This window comes from Falco peregrinus, chromosome 5, assembly GCF_023634155.1.
Source record: "Falco peregrinus isolate bFalPer1 chromosome 5, bFalPer1.pri, whole genome shotgun sequence".
NCBI classification, from domain to species: Eukaryota; Metazoa; Chordata; class Aves; order Falconiformes; family Falconidae; genus Falco; species Falco peregrinus.
The window spans coordinates 20,960,586-20,983,586 of NC_073725.1; the positions used below are offsets into that span (position 1 = coordinate 20,960,586).

Below are 23,001 nucleotides of genomic sequence, written 5' to 3' on the forward strand. Positions count from 1 at the left end.
AAAGCAGTTCAATTTTTTTATTCAAATGAAAATCCAAGTTCAAATTACTTCTATTACGTATTTGCAAGTCACATTTTTACTAGATCCACACCAAACCTTTTTCTTACACTGTATGAACTATACAGTTCTCATTCTTTATTCTCTTCATCTATTTGCATATCAGACAATATGTTCTTTTTAAACACTCTAGATTTACCAGTCTAAAGGGAGAAGATCCATGTTTTCTCATGAGATCATCATCATCATCAACTTCAAGAATTACATCAATATACTTCTAATGATCACCATTCAAAACAAAGAAAGAAACTTACCTACTACCATGAGTGTGAATTCAAATCCTCTCTTCACAGACTTTCGGTAAACTTGATTTGGAAGATTTGCAAACCCCACATATCCTTCAAGGTTCTTCTGTTGCTAAAGGAAAGAGATATTTAGAAAAAAAAAGTTAAAAGCCTGTCACTTCTTAGCTTCTATTTTTTTTTAGTTATTCAAATGTTCACTTCATTTTCACATTTGTAGAAAGGTGCTATATGCCCAACCTCTCAACAACCTAAGCTGTCTACATCAAAGACAGTGCAACGAACTGAAGCAATAACTAAGATTATTATTTTTTTATTACCTGGCACAGAAAATTAGCCACGTTAACAGTATTTTGAGCAGCTACAACTACCACACTGTGACTGTGCAAGCCCAAGAGTGTACAAGCACAAACGGATTAAAACATAATCAACTTTGTTCTGATGCCCATTTGAAACAATGCAGGCAAGCAGTGGAAGTGTAGCTTTCCTATACTCCTGAGAGTTGTGGTGGTACTGCCCCAATATGACAGGGACTAACTTGAACCCCTCTACTTCTGGGTCACACATTGGAGGCCTTCATTGTTAAATCTAGATCTACACTAATGCAGCATGCTTTCCAACAAACTGTCCATAAAGGCCAAACTTCAGTTGCCTTGTACTGCGAGGAAGTTATTAAAAATATTGCCTACTATGAAAAGGGAGGAGAATTCTGGATGTTAGATGTTCTTCTCACCACATCAATGAAAGTGTTGAAGGTGCCTAAAATGCCTATTCCTTACTGTACTAGATCCAGCGATCCTCCACAGATCAGCCATGCTACTTTCAAACCACTCTTTCAGTAGAATCCAAGAAATGTGTTTGATATCACACCAGGCCTGAGGATTGTCTTATGACACAAGATAGTTCATTTCTTTTAGAGAATCAGAAAATACTGTTGGAGACAACCATCTATTTAAAGCTACACAAGGTACTGTTTTTCATGGAGCAATGATTTCAGCCTTTAGGCTTTATGTCCATCCATGGTTGAGAGGATATGTTTTGATACTACCTCAATTTCAGAGCTTAAGAGCATTACGTACATCCAGAGAGCTGAAGTGCTGCCTACAGGTTTAAATTCCCCTCCCTAAGACTATCTTCAAAAGGATAGAAGAATTCTAAAAAATAATTTAAAAAAATAAATTAAAACAAAAAACACCCTCACCCTGTTCTACTAGAGGCACTACTGCCTCAGAACTTCTCTGTATGGAATAAAGTATGGTTAATTTCAGTTCGGTATGCAGTGGACTCATGCTTATTTGGATCATTTTTCTAAAATTGACAGAATAAACTTATATACAGTAACAGCTCCTATAATTTCTTTTTTTTTATTAAAGCAAACATTCATTGTAAGGATATAAAAAACACTACCACTTTTAAAGCATTAAATGCAAGAAGAACTAGCTTCTTTGCAATCCAACAGCACTAGACAATTAATGGACTGTTTTAAGTCACAACTGATTTCTTCATTTGGCAAACAAGCAATGCTACACCACTACAAAGACATATTATACCAGTACCATCATCAAATGTAAGTTTGAAAAGTCCAGACTTAACAGGACTACATTGCAAATGACAGATCTAATACTACTGGAAATTAGCATCAGCTCTCATTTAGTGATAACACACTGCATTAATTCTCCTTCCAAGCTTTCATACAGAATGAAAAAGGTACATGTAACGATAGCCAGCTAAAGATAGGTGCTATAGTTTCAAGTTCAAATACACAAAATGCAACAAATGTTACTACTTCTCTAAATGTAGGAATGTTTGCCTTGTGTCATCAAGAAACTTTTTTTAAGATGCCTTTTTTTTTTTTTTCAATTAAGCCTTGGTGCCACAATAGTTTCATCTGAAAGGTTTAATGAAATTTTTAAAAAAAAAAAAAAAAAAATCAGTTACTACAGCTACAATCTATTACAGTCTAAAACGCTGAGCAAGAGCCAATGCTTCAGAGATACTGTATGACATGCAAGTGAGTGCTCTTTAAGATATTAAAAAGCTTCTTAACAGTGCAGGTCCTTAATAACTATGAAGGATATAAAATTGTTATTCATCCTACCAGATGTAAAATATTTAATCATAGTCAGACACTCCTTATAGTTCTACTTTGCATCTACATGCATCTTTTAAAGCCTACATACCTTTTAATGTATGTCATGCTTACCAGAAAAGTTCACCCCCTCACTAAATCTAGGTAACACTTCTCTTGCTTAAAAAAATGGTTTACATTTAAATCTTGTTTTAAATTATTTTTATTTCCTTTCCCCTTCATTTTAAGCTCCACATTTAGAATAGTTTTACTACTAAGAACTTTAAAAACACTGAGTATGAAATGCTAAACAAAAATTGATGACAATTTTGGGGTTGTTTGCTCTGTCAGTCTATAGCATTTACACCAACTTTCAGATAATTAAATACAAATGCTATGAACCAGAAAGATGTATGAAGTGTCACACTTGGTTTTAACGCTCTATTTAATGTCAGCATTTATACTCCACAGCAAAGAACCTTTTAAAAAGCTTAAGTCAGATGCCAGATTCAGAATGCTGGTGTACCAACACCAATTAAAATTGAAGCTTTCAAAATACTGATTTTTAAGCGGCTGCATTTGTTCATAACTTGCTACCTCTAAACAGACCAAAATAAACTAGGAATTGAATTTCATATATTCCTGCCAGGGCTTTTAAAAGAAGTTACTTTTTTTTTTTTTTTGCTAAAGCATTGACTTCCACTATATTGATCGTTGTGCCAGGTGAGATCTCATGATTTTAATACTTACAATAGCTTCCCCTTTTATCCATTCCTGATTGTCAACCAGCTGCTATCTAAACTCAGTTTCAGTTCACCTACTAAAACCCTAATTCTTCTTCTATTTCCACAATAGCTGTAATACATCTGTATCACAGTAATACTTACAGCTACTTTGTAAACAACACGTTTCCACCATTTCCAGCATTGAAGGTATCAACAGAATACATCCAGAAGCAGTCCAGTATAATGATGAATTTGAACCATTGCAGCAACAAGTCCACACAAGTGCAGCAGCAATCCAGAAAGAGAAACACGAACAGCATGAGGAGAGAAGAAAAAGGAAAAAAAACAAAAGTTACTTACATTTGACCAAGGTTACTCACAATACCTTCCACCTAGTATGCTTAGTATATAGTGTTTTATGTAACCTTAGTTTTATACATATGACAGCTTAATTTCACGATAATACACTACATGACTTCCATGCCATTTAATGATGAATACAGGTAATTATTTAATAGTTCTTTTTACCCTAGTTACTCAGTGTGCTTTTTGTTTACCATATACTATCTGAACCTGTAATAGGTTCAAGGGTATTTGTTTTCTTCAGAGGTGTTCACCAGAACATATAATCTCATTTCACCACACTACTGCACAGTATTTTTATTTTAGAGTAGAAAAGGTACAAAGATCAAAGCCACCATCATTGTAAATGGGTCTCAGGATTTTCTATTTCCATCTTACTTTATACATTTCAGTGAATAGCATCAATTCACTTCATTTGCAATACTGACCATTAGAGCACTGCTGCAAATTTTGGCATAACTGAACAGTTGAACAGTCAGAAAATAAAGAATAAATTAGGGGGCACAAGTTAATGTGATGTCTGTTCAGCATCACCTGACTCTGTGGATGACAAGACACCTATGCTCATTCTCCAATGTGGCACCTGAAATACTTTATAACCACAAACTCATATCACAGAGGCCCTTCAAATTTACTTTTTTCACTAAGCATCTTCCCATGCTTGAGTATTTCAAAACACCAATACAAAATAGAAGGGGGGAAATCTTAATACCAAGTTCTAGGCCAGCAGTCAATAATACTTCTGCCCCCTAACATCTATCAGAGCTTATATTCAGAAAATGTACATTGTTCAAAGTGGCAGTTTCTAGCTAATGAGATATGAGCATTCTGTTTTTACAGTCTCCCTCATATTCTATCAGTGTCCAGAGCCACAAAAATGTAGTATGTTGGGTACTTCGCTGCTGCGCTCTGAGAGGACAAAAAAAGCAAAGCACTGCCAAGGAGATCCAGTCCCTCTCTGCACCCTGCAGAAAGGTGGCACAAGTTGTTCCATGTAGCTTTGGGAGGAGGACAGATGCACATGCAGCAGAACTGGAGCAAGCTGTACAGGCTGAATACAACCAATGTTATAGATTAATACAGCAGTATGAACGCCTAAAGGTTTTGATATCAACCATATTAAGCACTATATTACTATAATTTATCATGTTGCACATCACTACTTTCAACTTTGAAACAAGGTAGCATTGTCAAGCACAGACATCAGTTCACCAAGTGCACAGGAGGGCCTGGTTCCCTAGACAAAAGCAGTATTATTAAACAGTGCTGCTTTAAAGCCATATTCCAGTGAGAACAGCCACACAGGTCAAACCCAATATCCTGCCTTCAACAGTAGCCAAAAACCATATACCTAAGGTAGCACAAAGAACTGAGTAAACAGACAGCAGTATTTTACTAAACACCTCTGTAGCCACCAAAACTGCCTCTCAAGCATTTGTTAATATGGGGCTATCTTCCCACTTAAACAGCATTTGACTGATTACTTTTTCATGTACTCATACACTCTTTTTAGCCTCATGTAAACAGAGCATCCACAAAAGCCCCTGTAGCAGGGACTCCCTCTGATTACCTGTATGTTGTTAAAGGGAGAACTTTATAATTTGAAAATCACCACCTCTTAGCTTAATTGCTGCACAGTGCTACCTGTGCTGGAAAATAGCCTTAATAATCTAGCATACTTCGTCAAGAAGAAGCAGTTTCGTGCTTCTGATCATCTGTGCTGCTCTTCCTTAACAGTGTTCTAGCTCTGTACTCTTCTGTAGAGGCCAGAATTAGAGCTGTATACAGTTCCCAAGATACAAAACAGTCACAGATCCACAGTCTGATCATGTGGTATTTCTTGTACTGATTCTCAACACGCAATTGGCTTTTTTGACTACTTCCGAGTACTGAGCTAACGATACCGTGAACTGCATGCAGGCTCAAGACCTTGCTCCTGAGCTTTAACAGACATTCACAGCTTATCGCTGAGCCTACAGCGAGAAAGCAGTCTGCATGTATATGTATCATTTCACGTTCACCTCTGCTGCACTTCAGCTATCATTTTATATCAAGTCTTCTAACGTTTTTAAGTCCTTGTAGTTGTCCATCATCTCTGTTCTAACTTGGCACAAATGAAGGCAACTCATACAAAGAAATATAAATTTGGCCTTAGCTAAACTTCTGATGCGTCCACTCTGTGCACTCAACGTTACTTTAATGTAGGTCTCCCCCAAGCAAAATGTCAAAGCCCATACAAACCAGCTGCAGAGCTGGTGCTTTTAGATCCATCAACCAAACCAATGGAATAACAGCCAGCAGCAAGCTGCTCCAACCGTGCAAATCAGTGAAAAGAGAGAAAGGAGGCACCATCGGCAGCTTTTCAAGGGGCTTTAAGGAAGAACACTGACAACCAAAAAATCCTCTTTTCCTTGTTTTCTATCATCTTTCTTATTACCCAGGCACCATAATTCACATCTCTCCTTTATTCTGTGCTGAATGGGTCCAGGAATGATAAATCTAAAGCCATTCTTCAGATGCCACCATCTGGGCCAAAAGATTAGAGTCTCTGGCATAAGGTCCATTACCTGACAAAACAGCATACCTTATCCCTCTGATCAAGAGGGGATGCAAATCCAAGGTGAGCTAAAGCCATTGTTTACCTCTACTATATACCTCTCGCTCTATAAGACAGCATTGAGCTGCTGGAGCATGTCTAAAGAAGGGTGACAAAGCTGAAAGGTCTGGAGCACAAGTCTGATGAGGAGCAGCTGAGGGAACTGGGTTTTTTTAGCCTGGAGAACATGAACCTTCAGGGGGGACCCTATTGCTCTCTACAACTACCTGAGGGGAGGCTGTAGGCCGGGGGGTGGGGGGGTGGTCATTCGGTCTCTTCTCCCAAGTAACAAGCGACAGGACAAGAGAAAATGACCTCAAGTTGTGCCAGGGGAGGTCTGGACTGGGTATTAGGAAAAATTTCTTCACCAAAAGGGTTGTCAAGCATTGAACCAGGCTGCCCAGGGAGGTGGTTGAGTCATCATCCCTGGAGGCATTTAAAGGACATAGATGTGGTACTTAGGGACATGGTTTAGTGGTGGACTTAGCAGTGCTGCTGGATTAATGGTTGGACTTGATGTCAATGGTCTTTTCCAACCTGAATGATTCTGTCCAACTTGAGAGCTCAGCTCACACTATAAACGGTGCACTGGTAGTAATCAGCAGTCTGTTACATGATGTTATGAAAACTCTTCAAAGGATTTATGATCTAGCCAAACTAGCAGCAAATATTAACACAAAGACAGCTGGAGAGGAGAAAAAAAAAAAAAAAAAGACAAAACAGAAAAGCAGTTTTACATGAGGAGAGTTTCTGTCCTTTCCAATCAAAGTTGTCTTTGGAGCTTCTCAGTCAAACTTATTCTAAGAGAAAGAAATGCAATACTCTTTCCCTAGTGACATCCTAGGAACCATTATTTTAAGAAGTCTCCAGAAGCATCATAGAAAACCCAGGAATTGTTGAAATCTGACCACAACTATAAGCAACATAAAACAATCCTAGAAAGGACAGAAATACCCATTGCATTAGGCATGTGATAGACATCAACAATGAAAACAGAAGGTGATAATTTTTCACTTATTTCACACATTTGAAACAAGAAGCACATTCTGAATATATTTTTTCTACAAATTTCATTTGCTGTGGAGTCAATTTGTTCTTGTAAAATATCTAGACAGAGGGCAAGTTTCCTTTACATAAAGTTTAGTTTGAAATGATGTCAAAGCTGCCAAAACATAAGAATTCACACCTGGTCTAAGACTGATTTCAATAAAGTTAAAACCATCTTTTTAAACCTTTTAGCCAGTTTCTGTATACTCTTTAGCCAGAGTATTTCCACACAATTTCGTACCATCATGCCATGAGTAAGATCAGTTTAATAAGAGTTTCTAGTTTTACATAGAAAGACTAGTTTATGAAACACTGTGTAAGTATACATTTCTCCAATATACCTGACATGGTAACTTTTTATTTTTCTCTAACAGTGATAGTTGTTAAAATCTCCAAATCAGTGTCCATAAGCCTCCAAAACCTGCACAAAGGCCTAGGGATTCACCCTATCAACATCTTCAAAATCCTTAAAAGCTTTCTACAGTTTAACAAAGTGTATTTTTTCCAACTGCCAACATGGAGGCAATACATAAAACATACAGCTAACACACATCCCCGTCTTGTCCTACCACATCCCAGAGGCAGTCAGCAACTGCTCAAGTCTTGCAACTGTCAGGTTTTGTTACCACATTTTTAAAACAGGAGTTTTAAGTAGCAGTACTTAGCACAGTAATGCTTTCACAAGCCCTGAGCACTTGTTAATACAGATGGTAGCTTAACTTAATTTTTTTTCCCAAAAAAATTAAGATATATGTAATCCATATTAAAAAAAACCCAACTATTTAAAAAGTATGAAAAATAACATAAAAAGGGGGAAACTCATCAGCTCTAGCTGTAGAGTTAAATGTCTTAAAGATGCTGAACATCTACAAGTATGTTTGTCCTTTCACTATTCAAAGTACAGTAAAAACATCTGCCAGGTCAGTAATGTCTGCTATAATCTGCATGGTAGAAGTCTAGTACTGATGGAAAGGAAATCGGCACTTTTATTGCCTCAAATAGGCATCAACTGCAGACAGCACAAAGCTAATAAAAGCCTTCTTTTAAAATAAGAAAATTTGGCTTCCAAATGTGAACTTAGGGTCTTGCCTACACTAGAAAAAAACCAAAACTATTCTCAAAGGATCAAAAAACCAAATAGTTATTTGGATGCATAACCACCATTAAGAAATTAGCGTCTCTTTCCATCTCTAGGAACAAGCTGATTAAGTTGATAATCAGTAACTTCAATCACTGACCCAGTGAATGCACTTTCAACTGTTCCTCAAAATCTCACTGGGCATAGCGTGTGAGTATAGGTGAAGAGCGAGCTTTAGACTCTCTCTTTTCCTGTGCCAGACACTATCATCTGGTTTATTAAAAGACAGTGCTGAAACACATGTGATGTCTAAAAGCAAACTGATTCTCCAAGAAAGATCCTGTACTGTAAAGATCAGAAAGAGTAGACAGCACAGTCCGTCTGTTGAGCTACAGGCAGCACATCCAGAAGGAAGGCAAAAAACTCTGAAGAAAACCAAAGGGGATGCAGCACACACACTAGTAAACCTTAACTTGCTTGTTAAAAATAAATTTGCTAGCCTTCAGAGCCAACCTACAGTATACAAGGGCATGCCTGAGTAAACCGTGCACAGACTGCAGCAGCTACAGCCAACACAGCCAGTGTTGCAGTTCTTACAGCAGCCAAGCAAGTGCAAGAACGCAGACAACTACAAGAAAATGAAGTCAGTTAACTATTTAGAAAAACAAAACTCATTATAGATAGATGGGGGAGAGAAGGACGGGGGTGTCAAACTACAAAAGCAGGACTGCATAACTAAAACATACAATATTACAAGTTCTACTCATGATGCCTCTACACAACATTGAGGCCAGCCATACATACTGACAGTTTTTATGTAAAAGTTCATCTTTTAATATACATGCTTTTACAATTTAAAAGCACAGGAATAGAATTTTAAAGCTTCTTGTTCTTTCTGTGCATTTTCCCCTTTACTCTGGCTTTTAAAAAAGCCTTGGTCTGCCTCCAGAAACCACCATCACATAGCAACTTGCACCTAACAAATTACCAACTCGAAATCACATTTAGCAGTTAAGTGACCAATTATCTTCCACTCCATAAAGTAGGGGTCAAAAGGACTACAGCAAGAAATGGCACATGAGATAGGAAGGCTTATAGAAAGAGGTCACCAAAACAGCAGCCAGGGAAAAGGTGTCAGGAACAGCAGCAGATCAAGCATCAACCACATATCACTTGGTGTGTCTGTCACTTTCAACCTTTCTAACTCCTCCTCCTCGGTTTTGCTATGGTTGAATGTTTATTCCAATATAAACACTGAGCTCAGAGTTGAAGATTAAAGATGCAAAGGAAAAATATTTTGAAAAAAGCTGGGAAAGATTCCTGGATACAAAACATCCAGGGTGAGGGTGGGGCGGGGGGGTGGGTGCAAAACAAACAAAAAAAGTATCTGTACTCAGTATTTAACATGTCTCTTTGTCTATTTAGTTTGCGGAAGTTTCACAAAGAGATGTAAATAAAAGATTTTTTTTTAAATGGTGGGAACATTCAGGTAGTTTTATCTCACACTATAATCTCCTACAAAGTCAACTAAACCATGAGTTTGAAAAGAGTCACTTTGAAGGAAACACAAATTCTCCACAAAGTAGGTTAGCGCCTCAACCTGGAGACTGTTTCAAGAGTCTTAGGACTGAAAACATAGTAGAAAGAAGCAACAAAACACAGTAAGTATCACGCTGTATGTAATATATCATTTAGTTCCTTTGCCATTTCCTTTTAATCTAAAAAAAAAAAAAGTTACTGTTGAGCATTTTTCAGTTCTTCAGGTTCACCTGAAGATTGCATTTTCCTTCAAAATTTGCATAATGATTGGTCAGTTAACACAAAAACTCAGTAGGTGGTGATAAGTCATGGTTTATATGTTTAGACCTAGTTAAAAACAAGAAAATCCAACCCCAAAGAGAAACTGATTCCCTCCCTCTCCCACCCCACATCTCTGGGTGAAGCAGCAGCAACAGCAAGGGCATCTTCCATCTGCCCAAGCACAGGAGTGAATTTTTCAGGAAGAGCAGATTGCTGCAGTCCAGCTGGCAGTATTTCAGCCAAGGGACCCTGCAAAAGGCATTTTCAGGTGTGCACTCTGCACTCCCTTCTGTTCTACATGTTGAATAGTGACAGAAGTGAACTCCCCAGTAGTAGATCCCATTCTCCTCATCAAGCAGCTGTAAGGATGGCAATACAAGAAATAGTATTGTTATATTTCTAGCCTAAAGGGCTACAATCAGATCTAGTAAGATTTCCTGAACATGTAGTGCAGAAATGCTAATGAGAGGTGAATCACTCATTCAGAAACACTCAAGTGTGTTCAACACACTCCTGAAGTGTGTTCCCCTTAAAATCATGAGAGAAATTACAGTATTGCAACTCTGGTGCTTGTGTTAACATAAGGAATTCTCATTTAAAGTAACTAGGGTGAAGAGCTTTTACTATAAACTTCTGTATAGTGGATGCAACTCATTCCCACATGGAAACCATCTGATTTTCCGTATAGGCTCTTATATTCATTCCCATAGTAGCTTCTATGCTTAACAGCTCAAGCTCTGGCTTACAGGAGCCTTCAGAAGCCCTGTAGGTTTCACTAAGAAAGCCATTTTGAGCTAAAATTTTAAGACACATCCCTGTCACCTTTCCTTTAAGGTTTATTGTATTTTTGTGCTGTACCGCCCCAGAACAGTGAAACCCCAAGCACTTCTGAAAGCACTGATTCTTTTGTCTCAGACAAGCAATTTCTTCAGAAAAATTCAAATATCTCTTTAGACTATCTCATCATTAAGAAGCTGTTACCAACTAATCATTTAAAATGCATTTTTATGTAAAAAGCATAGTAGTAGTTCAAAGTTAAGATACTGTATTTTTTATACTTGAAGCTGGTTAGGTATAATTTTCCACAGTGTTCATTTTCCCCCATGGCAGCACATTTTAATGAACCAAAAGGCAGAAGTCAGATTTTTAATTATAAACTGAATTTTCAGGATACTCTGAAATCACATGTATTTTTACATTTCAATATTCCTACTATAAGGTTCATCAAACACTACCAGGAGAGGTCCTTAAAGATTTTATTAAATTACTAATACTTAGAGGATTTTACTTTTTAACTATTTCTATATTGTCTGAGGAGGTCTGTACCAATAATATAAAGAACTCAAATAGGGCAAAGAAAATTTAAAAAAAAAAAACAAAACAAAAAGACACACAGGTGCTATTTTAAAGAATAATGCCAACTAACAAAAACCTCTTCATGTGTTAAACTTAGATGTTTTGAAACACAGCTGCCTGGCTGCATTGGTTTTAGTTCTCTTTATTTTTAAGCTAGAGAGATACCACAGAAAGATAGCTCTCATTATAATTACCATGTAAGGAAGATCCTAAGTAAAACTTAAGATTGTTTCCCTGCGGGTTGCAATGGCAACTGATACAAAAGAATGGTCCACACTGATAATAAAATGTATCATCCAGGTGTAATATGAAGACTATTACAACATATAATTGGTTTAATTACCATCTGTAGTGTAAGTTGGCAGTTAGAAACCCTAAGTTTTGACTTAATTTATTCCACATCAAGGAATTGATTTTTAACTCAGCATTTACTGCATACATCTTTCCAAGTGGACGGCAACCCACTGGAGAGCATTCACAACACCAGTGGTCTAATTGCCCTGGATGACAGAACTGAAGACTGCGAAGACTGAAGCAGCAGCTTGATAACACCAAACCTGTTGGTTTCTCAACTCCCCAAGTACTTTTGTTTTTGGCATTAGTAACAAGGCTGGCTGTGAAGAGCATGCATTACCTGGTCCAACACGTATATCAGCAGAGCAGCTAACCTACATAGTTAGCACTAATAAATTTTACAGTGGGAGTTAAATCCCCTCTATACCCAGCTGCCACATGGAGTACTTGATGGCCAAGATTCACAACCAGAAACACAATTCAAAAGAACAGGAAACCCAGGATAACTGCTGCTACACACAGCAACAAAGAATTGAACATACCAAGGAAGAGTCACCTTTACCTACAGGGATATTGGATGCCTTGCAGGCACATTGCTAGGCAAGAAGCCAGACACAAAGCTAGGACCCAGTGAAATTCACTCAGTGACCAAGCTAAAGGCCATCCATCAAATATTTCTTTGGAGAAGCTGTGCCTTCACCACTTTCAAAGCCTTCTCCAAAATCAACTCTCACATATGTCTGGGCAAACAAGATGTCAGTATCCCTTCACTATTAAGGTATTAACACTCAAATAACTTAACTTGGTCTGCATAAAATACTGACATAATTTCGAACTCACCTGCTAAAAATTTCAACTGGTTAAGGATTCAGAACACAAAAAATATTGAAGACCTTTTACAGAAGCCCTGCTAAATACATAAAAAGTAACATATACCGAACAGCTCAAAAATTAACTTAACTTGCTAATTAAATTTTAAACTGCTGGTAAGGAAAAACTCCCAGCTTTCCTTGGCAATTTTTTATAAGATAGAAGCTCATTACCCATATACCACCTCCTCCTTCCAAGCATCTAGTCTTCAACATTGTTTTGAACTTCTAACAAAGATATTTTTCCTTTAAGAGATTAAAGAAGAGATTCCCATTACTGACAATCCATAACTGCACAACACCTGAAAAAGGACTGAACAACTATGTTGCCTAGTTTTTGCCCCAGTCTCTTTAAGGTCTTGTTCCCCATTGCTTGAGTTTGTCACTTAGAAAACTGCAAGTTCCTTCCACTGCTTTGAAAACTTAGAGGTTTGCAGATGTCCATGGAATTGCAATTAAGAGCAGTGAAGGTCAGTGCTTGGCACAGCTGAACAGTAGGAGATGACCATGAGCTTCAGTAACTAATACTGCAGCAGTCTGCAGACTATTTTTCTCTTAAGTTCTCCCTCAACTAAGTGCTAAAAAACAAAGAACACAGAACAAGGCAACAGGATGGCGCCCCTTTACCCATCATCAAGAGATTACTCAAGACTGTGATTTTGCACCATCTGGCAAAGCCTCCCAAGAGGAAACTAATTTAATCTCGAATCTCTTGGTTTGTTATAGCTTTACTAACAATTAGGAAGTGTTTGTTTCTAGAAGCAGGGGCCAGGGGAGAAGTAAGAAGATGGGTTTCTTAGCCTCATTCTCCTTTGGAAATTTTCACCTTCCCCAACTTGAAAGCATTCATTTACATTTAAACCAGCATTTGGAACTCTAATTTTGAGTCATTGAGTATTCTGAGTCTTGCATTCTTGTTTTAAAAAGCTACAGTGAGTATCGGTAAGATTGCACAGCCAGAAAAATCACCACTGTCAGAAAGCTTCCAGAAAAATTACATTTCTCCAGGAATAGCTTTCAGTGCCTCTTGACTGTTTGTTTTTGACAAGAAATCAGCTAAAAACCAGTACCTCAACTTACTTAAGATACCATCACAGTCAGCTTCTGGTGAGGACGACAAAGACGCTCTGCACTACCAGATTTCTGCAGCCATCATCAGTCAGGGCTTTAGTTTTGCACATCGCTCAAGAAAGCCCTACTGCTAATATTAGTATTACCATAAACGTTGCAGGTAATGATGCAACAGCAGGTAATAAAAAGTCAGTCACCTCACCCATTCAGTGCTCAAGGAGTAAATGATAGCAGCTAAAACAATTTTATCTTTGCCCACTTCCATTTATCTTCAGGTAAGTCACCAGCTCAGCAGAGAGGGGACAGTACTACCTTCTTAACCACTACCATTAACTCCTCCAGCAGGATAGGGTTTTCCTCTTTCCCTTTCTTAACCACTGGTAGAGTGGAAACAAACAAGTTGTACAACTAGATCAACTACCACGTACCTCTGCTGCCTTGGGCACACTTACCACAACTTTCAGCCTACGTTAAGGTGCAGTGTTTGGGTGGGAACAGAAAATGAAGCTCACTTCTCTTTCCAGCAGTGCCATGTTACACCAGTCTAAACCAGGCACCAAACCAAGACTGCACGTACTACTGCCAAAACGGTCGGTTGACATTCCATCTCTTGCCTAGAGCTCACTTGCATTTCTTTTTTCATGCCAACACTTCCGTGATCCCATGACATGAAATTTCAGGGAGCTCAACTGATAGAAAGAAAACTACCCTTGAAGAAAAAAAAAACAGTCAGTTCCCATGAGTTGAGTCCCATGAACTGACTCGCTGTCGGGTCAAAGAGGCACAGATTAAAAGGTGGGGAGAGCAGCAGAACTGCCTCCTTTCAAGCAGCCGGCCAACAGATTCACCCAGCCACTGTACCATCAGGGGTGAGCTTAGGCTTCCCTTGTGTCAGTTCTGGTAAATGTACAGCTAGGGAACAAGTCAGATTAGCTTGCATATCCAGCTGAAAACTACCATAACGTTAAGACTTCCATTACATCAGCAAGCTCATCTAATCATACCAGTGTATATGAACACTGGAGGTAACACAAAAGGAAAAGAGAAAAACCATAATCAATAGAGTATTTTTCAATTACGGTCCAGTTTATACCAGCATAAACTATGAAAGTGCATGATAAGGTTCTTCAGAAAGAACAAAAAAGAAAGCAGAGGGTAGTGCTGGGCATACCAAAATTTCTTACAGACAGTGAAAAAACTACACATAAATGAGATTAAACCACTCCAACTGGCCAACAGTGGAAAAGGTTTGATTTAAGCTGTATGTTAACATTGACTTTAGCATTCTCGGCCATTTTGACCACCTTACTAGGTCAAGTTTCATTTTATTTGAAGTTCAACTTGAATCATTACAGTAATTGTCTTTTAACATTAAATATAAAAAGAGATAATATTTCATACATTATTCTTCTAATAATCTGCCTGCTCTTACTACAGTGACACCCACTGGCACCAGTACCAATATTCATGCCATCTTACATTTCTTCTCAGCATCAACTACAATGACCTACAAAGCTCTGTCAGACAAATGTCACAACAGAAATTCTGCCATCAATGACTTTAGCTGACTCTCTGAAAGGTCTCTTTGCAATAACATTACTGTACAATAGACTGATTTCTGCATATAATAAGACAACTTTGATTGGAATTTGATAAACTGCTACTTGGTGGCTCAACACCACCAACATTAGAGAACACACCTTATGTATCTAGTTTGCATTCTCTTTTTCTGGTCATCATCCCAATCATGTTTTACCCCAAAGCACTGGAAAAAGCTTAGTACGTTATATTCTCCCCTTTCAGAGCATGCTTCTAAGACCACTGTCACTCCTTGGTCTTTTTTGTGGTCAAACGAAAAATGAATCTCAAGTCAGGGTTGGTTTGGGTTTTTTTCCTTTCTTCAGGTCTTGCATCCTTTGTGAGCATGATGCAACCTTTCCATTTAAAAAGCTCTATTTTAAAAATGCTGACACCAAAACTAGGTGCTGTATCTTAATATTGATCCCCCTAAAGGTACAGTGCGTCAAAGGAGGGGAAAATCTCCCTAATGTTTTAATCAATCCTCCCTCTTTTTTTTTTTTTTTTTTTTTTACCATTTTTTTACCTCTTTTTTTTTACCATTCAGGTCAAAAACAAAAAAAAAAACCACCAAAAAACAACCCAACAAAACAAAAATCACAAAAAAAAAAACCACTACCAAAAAGTCACAAAATGACCAAACAAAAAGCACACAACTATTAAGCGTAACACGGGGGGCGGGGGGGGAGGGAGGGGGAGAAATACAATTAAAAAGCATACATGTTGAGGTAAGATTTTCAGTGTTGACAAAAAAAAATTTCTAAATCTTCTATGCTACCAAGAAATAATTCAGTTCTATTTTGGTTGCTTAAGTGCTTCTGAATGTAACACCCATAGTGTTATTGTTCTGTAATACTGTTTCCAAAAGTATTTGCAAATGCATTTTGAACTATCATTGCGTTAAATGATAGAAATCTGGCATGAAAACGGCCACACAAAGAGCCATTTGAAAAAAAGATGAGAGCTAGAGCCCCTGAAGAACAGATTCCTCCTAAGTGGTGTTAAGAAGGGCTCGACCGGGCAGCTCACCCCTCTGTGCAGCAACACTACCAGTCCACACGCTGAAGCCGGCATGCAGCTGTTCGGGTGAGGCACATTTAGAAGCATGGAACAGCACTGATGCACAAAAAGCATGTGGCTTTCACGGGAAGGAAGTCCGAATGTACATCAGAACAAGGTTTAGTCAGGCACGTGTTTACATATCTCTAGCTCAAACTCTGCCAAAAGAAGAGTGGATACATATTGTCTTCTGAAGTGCTTAAGAACCTACTGGTTACTTTTTGATTTTTAAATGTAACACAAAGAATGTCATAATTTACAGCACCTTCACAGCCATGCTCATGCAATGCAGCAAATGACCTGGTTTTGCAGGACAGCTGCATTGAACTAAAGCAAAAAACAAAACTACAAGTCATGTAAATAACTGTTGCTCTGATTCTTTCCTATTAAAAAACAAACAAAGAAAACCCCAAAACAAACTAATAGGAAAGACCTACCTAATGACATTACAGAGCTATCACAATGCAACCATTAAACCAGGGCTGCAGAAAACCCCAATTTGCCTGACAATGTGAAACACAGTCTGGCAAGGTGAGCAGGAAGTCACTGGTTTCAGTGAGCCAAGTCTCTGGCCCTCACATTTGAGAGATGTCTTTACCTCACCTACACCACCATCCCCACCTCTGCAAGACATCTATTCTATAAACATCAGTTTCAGACGTTCAAACACTCCTAAGGAATAGTTTGGGACCGCCTACAGTTTAACACTACCCCAAATCTGAATTACTAAACGAGACTTAACTAAACTACTTAAATGGTGACTAAGTGCCATTCTAATTACAGAGAACACACATGCAATTAACTAGCTTATTTCAGGAGCTAAAGCACTAACTTACAGAAAACAGAACGTGGCTCATACATACACATCTCTGGTCTAGACAGGTTAAGTGAATAGTCTGGCAATAAATTAAAGCAAAAAAAAAAAAAGTATATCACACTACAGTTCTTAGTAGAAACCTCTCTCCTACACCTTCTCCAAGGCACATTTTCCATCACTGACCGTGTTTAAAACAAGGGTTTGAATCTGTGGCCATTGTCTTTTGTAACTATTTGTTGTCTTAATGGGTATTTTAAGACAGTATTAAAAACACCATCACAGCAGCACTGAGCTACAAGAACTGAAGAAATTAAAGTACTGAAAGTATGAGCCTGACCCATGGAAGAAAGTACCACTAAGCTGGCTAGCCAGTTAAAGGGGGGGGGGGGGGGGGGAAGAAGGCTACTGTGCACATTTAGACATCTTTATGCAAAAAGAAAGTCTATTGTATTTTAGCTTATAAAGAAAACAATTCTGATCCTTTATTTCTGCATAAGGTAAACAATCAAGTTTTTATCCATATACACAGACATTTGTTTGTAATACTAAGTATACATCTGAAGCACCATTTTAACAGACTAGTTGCTTCTCCTTGTGGGTAAACTGAAGGAAATGCTGTGAGTTATTATCAGCACACAGACTGATACGCACAGTTCTAGGTGTCTTTGCTTCAATTTCAGAATGACTAAGTAGTAACCCTTTCTCCCACAGTAGCACAGAACAGGTCTTGCATTTCAATTCAAGTTTCAACACAGACGGGCAGTAACTGACCTTTGAAGCAATGGCTTTTTGCAACCTGCTTTCCAAAGTAAAATCTCTATCTATCAGGTTTTGTTATTCACATGTGAACTTAAAGAAAAAATAATAAAAAAAACCCACAACCCACACACACAGACTCACCCAAAGCCAGGACAAAATAATGCTCTTACGTTCACAAGTCACCAGCCAAAGATGCTAGTAATCTCACACAGCAAACAACACACAAGCATTACAAACTAAGCAGGTATCAAGTGGAAGATGTTAAACACCACACAAAATACATCTTTCCCAATTTCTTAATGTTTTAACAGGCAAGAACTTCAAAATATATGTAGACAGAATTATAAAGAAGAAATACTTTACAATAATACTAGTTTGATATCGCAGTGAAATTTCTAGCCAGAAAAATCAGTTATCATTTAGTGAAAATCTACTACAAAAAAAATCTTGCGTAAGGAATTATGGTCTACCTTTTAGCTGGGACACACAGCAGTGGCCCCTCTAACTTTCCCCTTTCTTGGGAGCTAAGCCTGCATTTTCACACAAGCTGACTTTTCTTTTGGTTACGATATTAATTCAGATCATAGATATTTCTCCATACAGAAGCATTTCTTTCACTGAACGTAACCTAAAGTCACTATCAGTCAGAGGGAGATTCCAAAGGCCAAGAAAAAAAACATTCAGTGAATGGGTACTTCTACTTCTGACAGTCTTCTGTTCAACGATTTTTCATCTGCAGGAGGCGGCACACAAACTGCACGCAGAAGATTCTTGAACGTTGTCTTTCACAGAATTACATTTGTATGTAACTGGTTCAGCGCGAAGACGACAACTCCACGCCAAAATAAGTTTAGCTGCTTTTCCTTAAGTTGCTCATCAAAAAATCTCCATACACGATTGCCCCTTTCCCCAGCCACCCTGCTGAAACACTGAGCACCCCTCCAATTTATTTTGCAAGACCGGCTGGCTAAGCGAGGGGCTCACACTGAAACCGCTCATAAAGCATTTCATACAGATTTCCGGGGGAGGGGGGGGAAGCTGTTCATAAATTGTAGTTTTAAATATTTTTTTTGGTTTGTTGGAAAAACGGCCGAGCCCCCGGCGGCGGCAGGGGCAGCGCGGGCGAGCGCAGACCGGGCGCCCCGCGGAGGCGGCCAACAGCCCCCACGCACGCCCCGGCGGGCGGCAAATAAAAGCCAGACCCGAGCGGCATAAAGCCCTCCAAAAACGCTTTAAGATTTATATAAAAAAATTAAAAAAAAAAAAAAAAGCTAGAGAGGCGTGTAGGCGGCTGGCGGGAGAGCGCTCCGCCGTGCCTTCAGCCCTCGCCCGCTGCCACACACGCACCCACCCGCGCACAGGCGCCCCCTTCCTCCTCCTCCCCCCTCCCGGCGCCGTGATTTCAGTCCCACCCGCTCCTCTCCCGCATATTTGAAGGCTGCTTTAATTCCTGCAGCAAATTCCTCCCTCCCAAATTTGGGCGCAAAAGGCGAAAAGGGGAGGAGGGATGCAGGGATGGGGGGGGAAGGGGAGAAAGCGAGGGAGAAGAAATATCTCCGGCATTTTCGCCGCCTGGCTCCCCAGCTCCGCGCAGGCATTATACAATTTCGGCGAGGCAGGAAGTGACTGGGGGGGGGGGGGGGGGGGGGGGGGAAGGCGGCGGCGAAGGGGGCTGGAGCCGCATCTAAGGAGGAGGAAGGCGGGGGACGGCCAGAGGGATGGGGGCCCCGCGGCGGGGCCGCCGCTCCGCCCGGCAGCCGGTCCCCGCCGCCGGAATGGGGGTCTCGGCGGTACCCGCTGCCTGCCCCCACCGCCGGGGCTGCCTCTCAGCCCCCCCATCATGGAGACCCCGCGGCCGCAGGCTCCCGCCTCGGACTGTCACGGGCCCCCCGCGCCTCGGCCTCGGGCTGGAGACTCACCCATGGCGCTGGCCGGCGGCGGTGGTGTCGCTGCCGCTGCTGACGCTGGGCTCCGGCTGGCTGGCCGTCCCCCCTGCCTGCTCCCTCAGCCGCGGCGGCACCGAGCGGGCCGCCCCCTCCTCCCCGCGCGCCTCCCGCCAGCCAACCCGGCGGCCGCCGCGGCGATTCTCCAACGCCCCCTACGCCGATTCCGCCGAGGGGCCGCGGCCCTTCCGCACAGCGCCTACGCGCGCCCGCTCTGGCGGCCGGACGGATTTAGCGGCTCGGCCCGGCTCCGCTCCCCCCGCCGCCGCCGCCTGCTGCTGCTGCTGCTGCTCCTCCTCTTTCGCCTTCGCCGCCTCCGCCCCGCACACGCTCGCTCCCTGCCCGCCTCCCCGAGCACGCAGCAGCGGCGGCGGCTTCCGGCTCGGCCCCTCGGCTCGGCGTGGAACTCGCCGCGGCCCCCACGTCCGTACCCCTACTCCTCCCAGCCCGGGATCTGTTATTTCCTCCCGCTCCCTGTCAGAGAAAAAAGGGACCGCTCGGCAGCCATTTTGAAACCGGGCACGCCCAGGAGCGCGAAATCCCCGCAGCGGCCGCCGGGGTTTGCCCGCAACAAAGATGGCCGCCGGCTCGGCCGGGCTGAGCGAGGCCGTCACAACGCCCCCTCCTTTCTCCGGAGCTATTCTCGGAGCGCCGCTACGCCGCACGCGCCTTGCGGAGTGCAGTGAGCGCTGCAGAGCCTTACGCTCCCTTCGCCCGTCCGCTCACGCAGTTGGCGTGGGAGAGGCCGGCAGGAGAGGGGCATCTGGGGCCGGAGAGAGGGGCCGGGTGCGGGACCCCACCCGCAGCCCCTGGGCCGCCTTTGGGCTGGGGTCGCTGGGGCGAGGCGGGACGCCCTTATCCCAGGGGAAGCGCTCGGGCTGCAGCACTGCGGCTGGCGGGCAGGCGTCCGTCCCTTTGCCTCCCGGCTCCGCCCGCCCTCCCGCATGGCTGAGGGGGCCCCGCCGCGGCGGCTCGGCGCCGGGCTTTCCCCCCGTCCCTCCGTGGCCCCGGCGTGCCCGCCCCCGAGCGAGGCGGTTGGGTCCCATTCACAACCGCTGTCTCACCGGCGGAGCCTCTCCCCGCTGCGGGGCACGGCGGCCCGCACTGCCGGGGCGAAGGGAACGGGGCCCTCCTCCCCAGGGGCTCTGGGTGGCCTTCCTGGCAGGTGTGGGCTTTGCGGCGGGGAGGTGAAGGCGCTACCGAGCCGCTCGTTTCCCCGCCAACGGGCCTGAAGCCTGGCCTTTCTTGCCATCAGCAAGTGATAATCGGATGCCCATGGCCACCCAAATGAACGAGAACTCTTTTAAAAAATAAAATATCGTTGGCAGGCGCCAGGTAAAATCCTTCTAGGAAGCCCAAGGGGTGCTCACAGGCCCTGGGAGCCACGCTGAGGAGCCCGACCACTTGGGCAGGTCTAGTGTGGCCCCGAGACCCTGAACAGGCTCCTCGGGATGTTGCTGCCAGCGGGGGTGGAGGTCTGCTGACACTGGAAAAGGATGGCCTCCAAGAGAGGCAGAACAACAACTTTTGCTTTTCCGATTCCAATACAGCTCTCCACATAGTATTTCCTTTTTATGTTTGGGGCAGGTATCTTTGGAGCCCTTTAAACTCTTGAGTTATTTTATGCCCCAGCTGAAGTACTGGAGACCTGTATTTATGATGTGCGATTTGAAACTTTACATACTTTCTTTTCTGTTAGGGATTTCCGAGTGTGGCCTGTTCCTTGCCTTTTCTTTCACATAAGCCATGGTGTATTTTTCTATTAGGGAAAGGTACTTGGCAAAGAGGCAACGTTATATGAATTTATTGTTTATTATATCATTTGGTTTTGCTGTTATGAAGAGTACATTTTAAGAGCGTGCCCCGGTACTAGAAAGATGAAAATAGCAATTTTCATTTCAGCAGCAAAAGGGAAACTTTCAGTATTGCATATTTCTGTAGGTAGAGTCACAGCAAGGCAGACAGGAGCAACAATGAAGATGCTAAGATTGTCCTTGTCTCTCATTGATTCCCATCCAATTCTGTCTTGTCTAACATCTGATTTTCTTCTTTTGGGTGTGTTTGGTAAAGAAATAGTTTTTTATGACAAGGAAAATGCATCATCTTTTCAGGAAGGTATGCAGCTCTGCACAATGTGGTTCAGCGCTGTTTAAGAACTGGAAGTGTTACAATATACTGTGGTTCTTGGATGCCCAAGGGAAAGAGATTTTTATTATCATTGGTCACAGGACTGCCAAATATTATCTCATAAATCTGTGTCTTTCACAATGGGTGAGGTAAGAAATAACCTTTTTTTTTCATTCTGGTTGGTTTAGGTGGTAATGTCCATGGCAATGAGATATAGTTACATTGCTTTCGTGGTTATTTGAATACCAAAAAAGAGACATTTTACACCACAGAAGTTGTTCACTGAATACAAAACACAGTCCCCGCAGCTTTCCCATAAAAATACATTGTGGGAAAACAAACAATACGAAAAATACTTGTTTTCTGTCTTGTAGTAAGGGCTTCAAATTACTCAGAAACATTTATCTTGGTTTTCGGATACGTGTTGTTGAGAAAATAGTATGTAACTGATGGGGATATCTTCAAAAAGGGAATGAAGCCTTTACTTCATGGATTGATCACTGAAAAAAACAAAAGTGAGCTTGCATCTTTGAAATTACTGCAAAACTGGCACAGGCTTGATGAGGAAGCAAGATGCAAGCCAGTGGGTTTTATGTGAGGTTAATGTCCTATTTTTCTGTGTTGTGAATAGCGGGGGGGGGGGGTGTCTCTTTTCATACAGTAATTTACAGGGTTAGGAAGATTCTGCAAAATTGTGTTCATTTTGAGAAGACATAAAGCAAATGCAAATGGGTCCCAGAGGTTTGAAGAATACTTTGTTCTGTGCACAATATAATAAATCCAAATTTTTGCATTCCTGTAGTGATCTGCTGTTTTTCCTTCAAAAGGAAAAGACTTCACTAAATCCGTCACTAAACTTTAAAAAACTGAACTTAACAAGTAAATTTCAAGACTCCTTAGATTCTATTTATTTGATTCTTTTGAAAGAAAATACAATTTTGTGATTGCTTCTTGTGAAATTAATAAAAAGCTTTTTAAACTTAAATGTAGAACACTACCTGCCGTAACTCAGAACCCATCGGTGTCTTCTATTGTCAAGATACAGAAACAAACCCCACTCACCTTATTTACAAAATCTGTCAGCTAGGGTTGCTGCCAGGTTGGTTCCCAACCAGCCTAGCCAGTTTCAGTGTCTTCTTGCCAGTGAGACAT

The 23,001-nt window shown here is 41.4% G+C and overlaps 2 protein-coding genes across 3 annotated transcripts in view; one reads left to right on the plus strand and one right to left on the minus strand.

Moving 5' to 3' along the window:
* The window catches only part of SEPTIN7 (septin 7), a 61,344-nt gene extending 60,936 nt beyond the window's left edge, over positions 1-408 (minus strand). For both annotated transcript variants that reach the window (XM_013303127.3, XM_027793582.2), the window contains exon 1: positions 312-408. In XM_013303127.3, the coding sequence (XP_013158581.1) occupies positions 312-321 (10 nt within the window). In that variant the 5' untranslated portion in view covers positions 322-408. The remainder of the gene's footprint in view (positions 1-311) is intronic.
* LOC129784481 (uncharacterized) lies at positions 310-22,442 on the plus strand. Its single transcript, XM_055804277.1, has 2 exons — positions 310-410; positions 19,693-22,442. Exon 2 carries the CDS (start codon positions 19,701-19,703, stop codon positions 20,406-20,408), a length of 708 nt encoding a protein of 235 aa, XP_055660252.1. The 5' UTR covers positions 310-410; positions 19,693-19,700; the 3' UTR covers positions 20,409-22,442.
* The last annotated feature ends 559 nt before the right edge of the window (positions 22,443-23,001 follow it).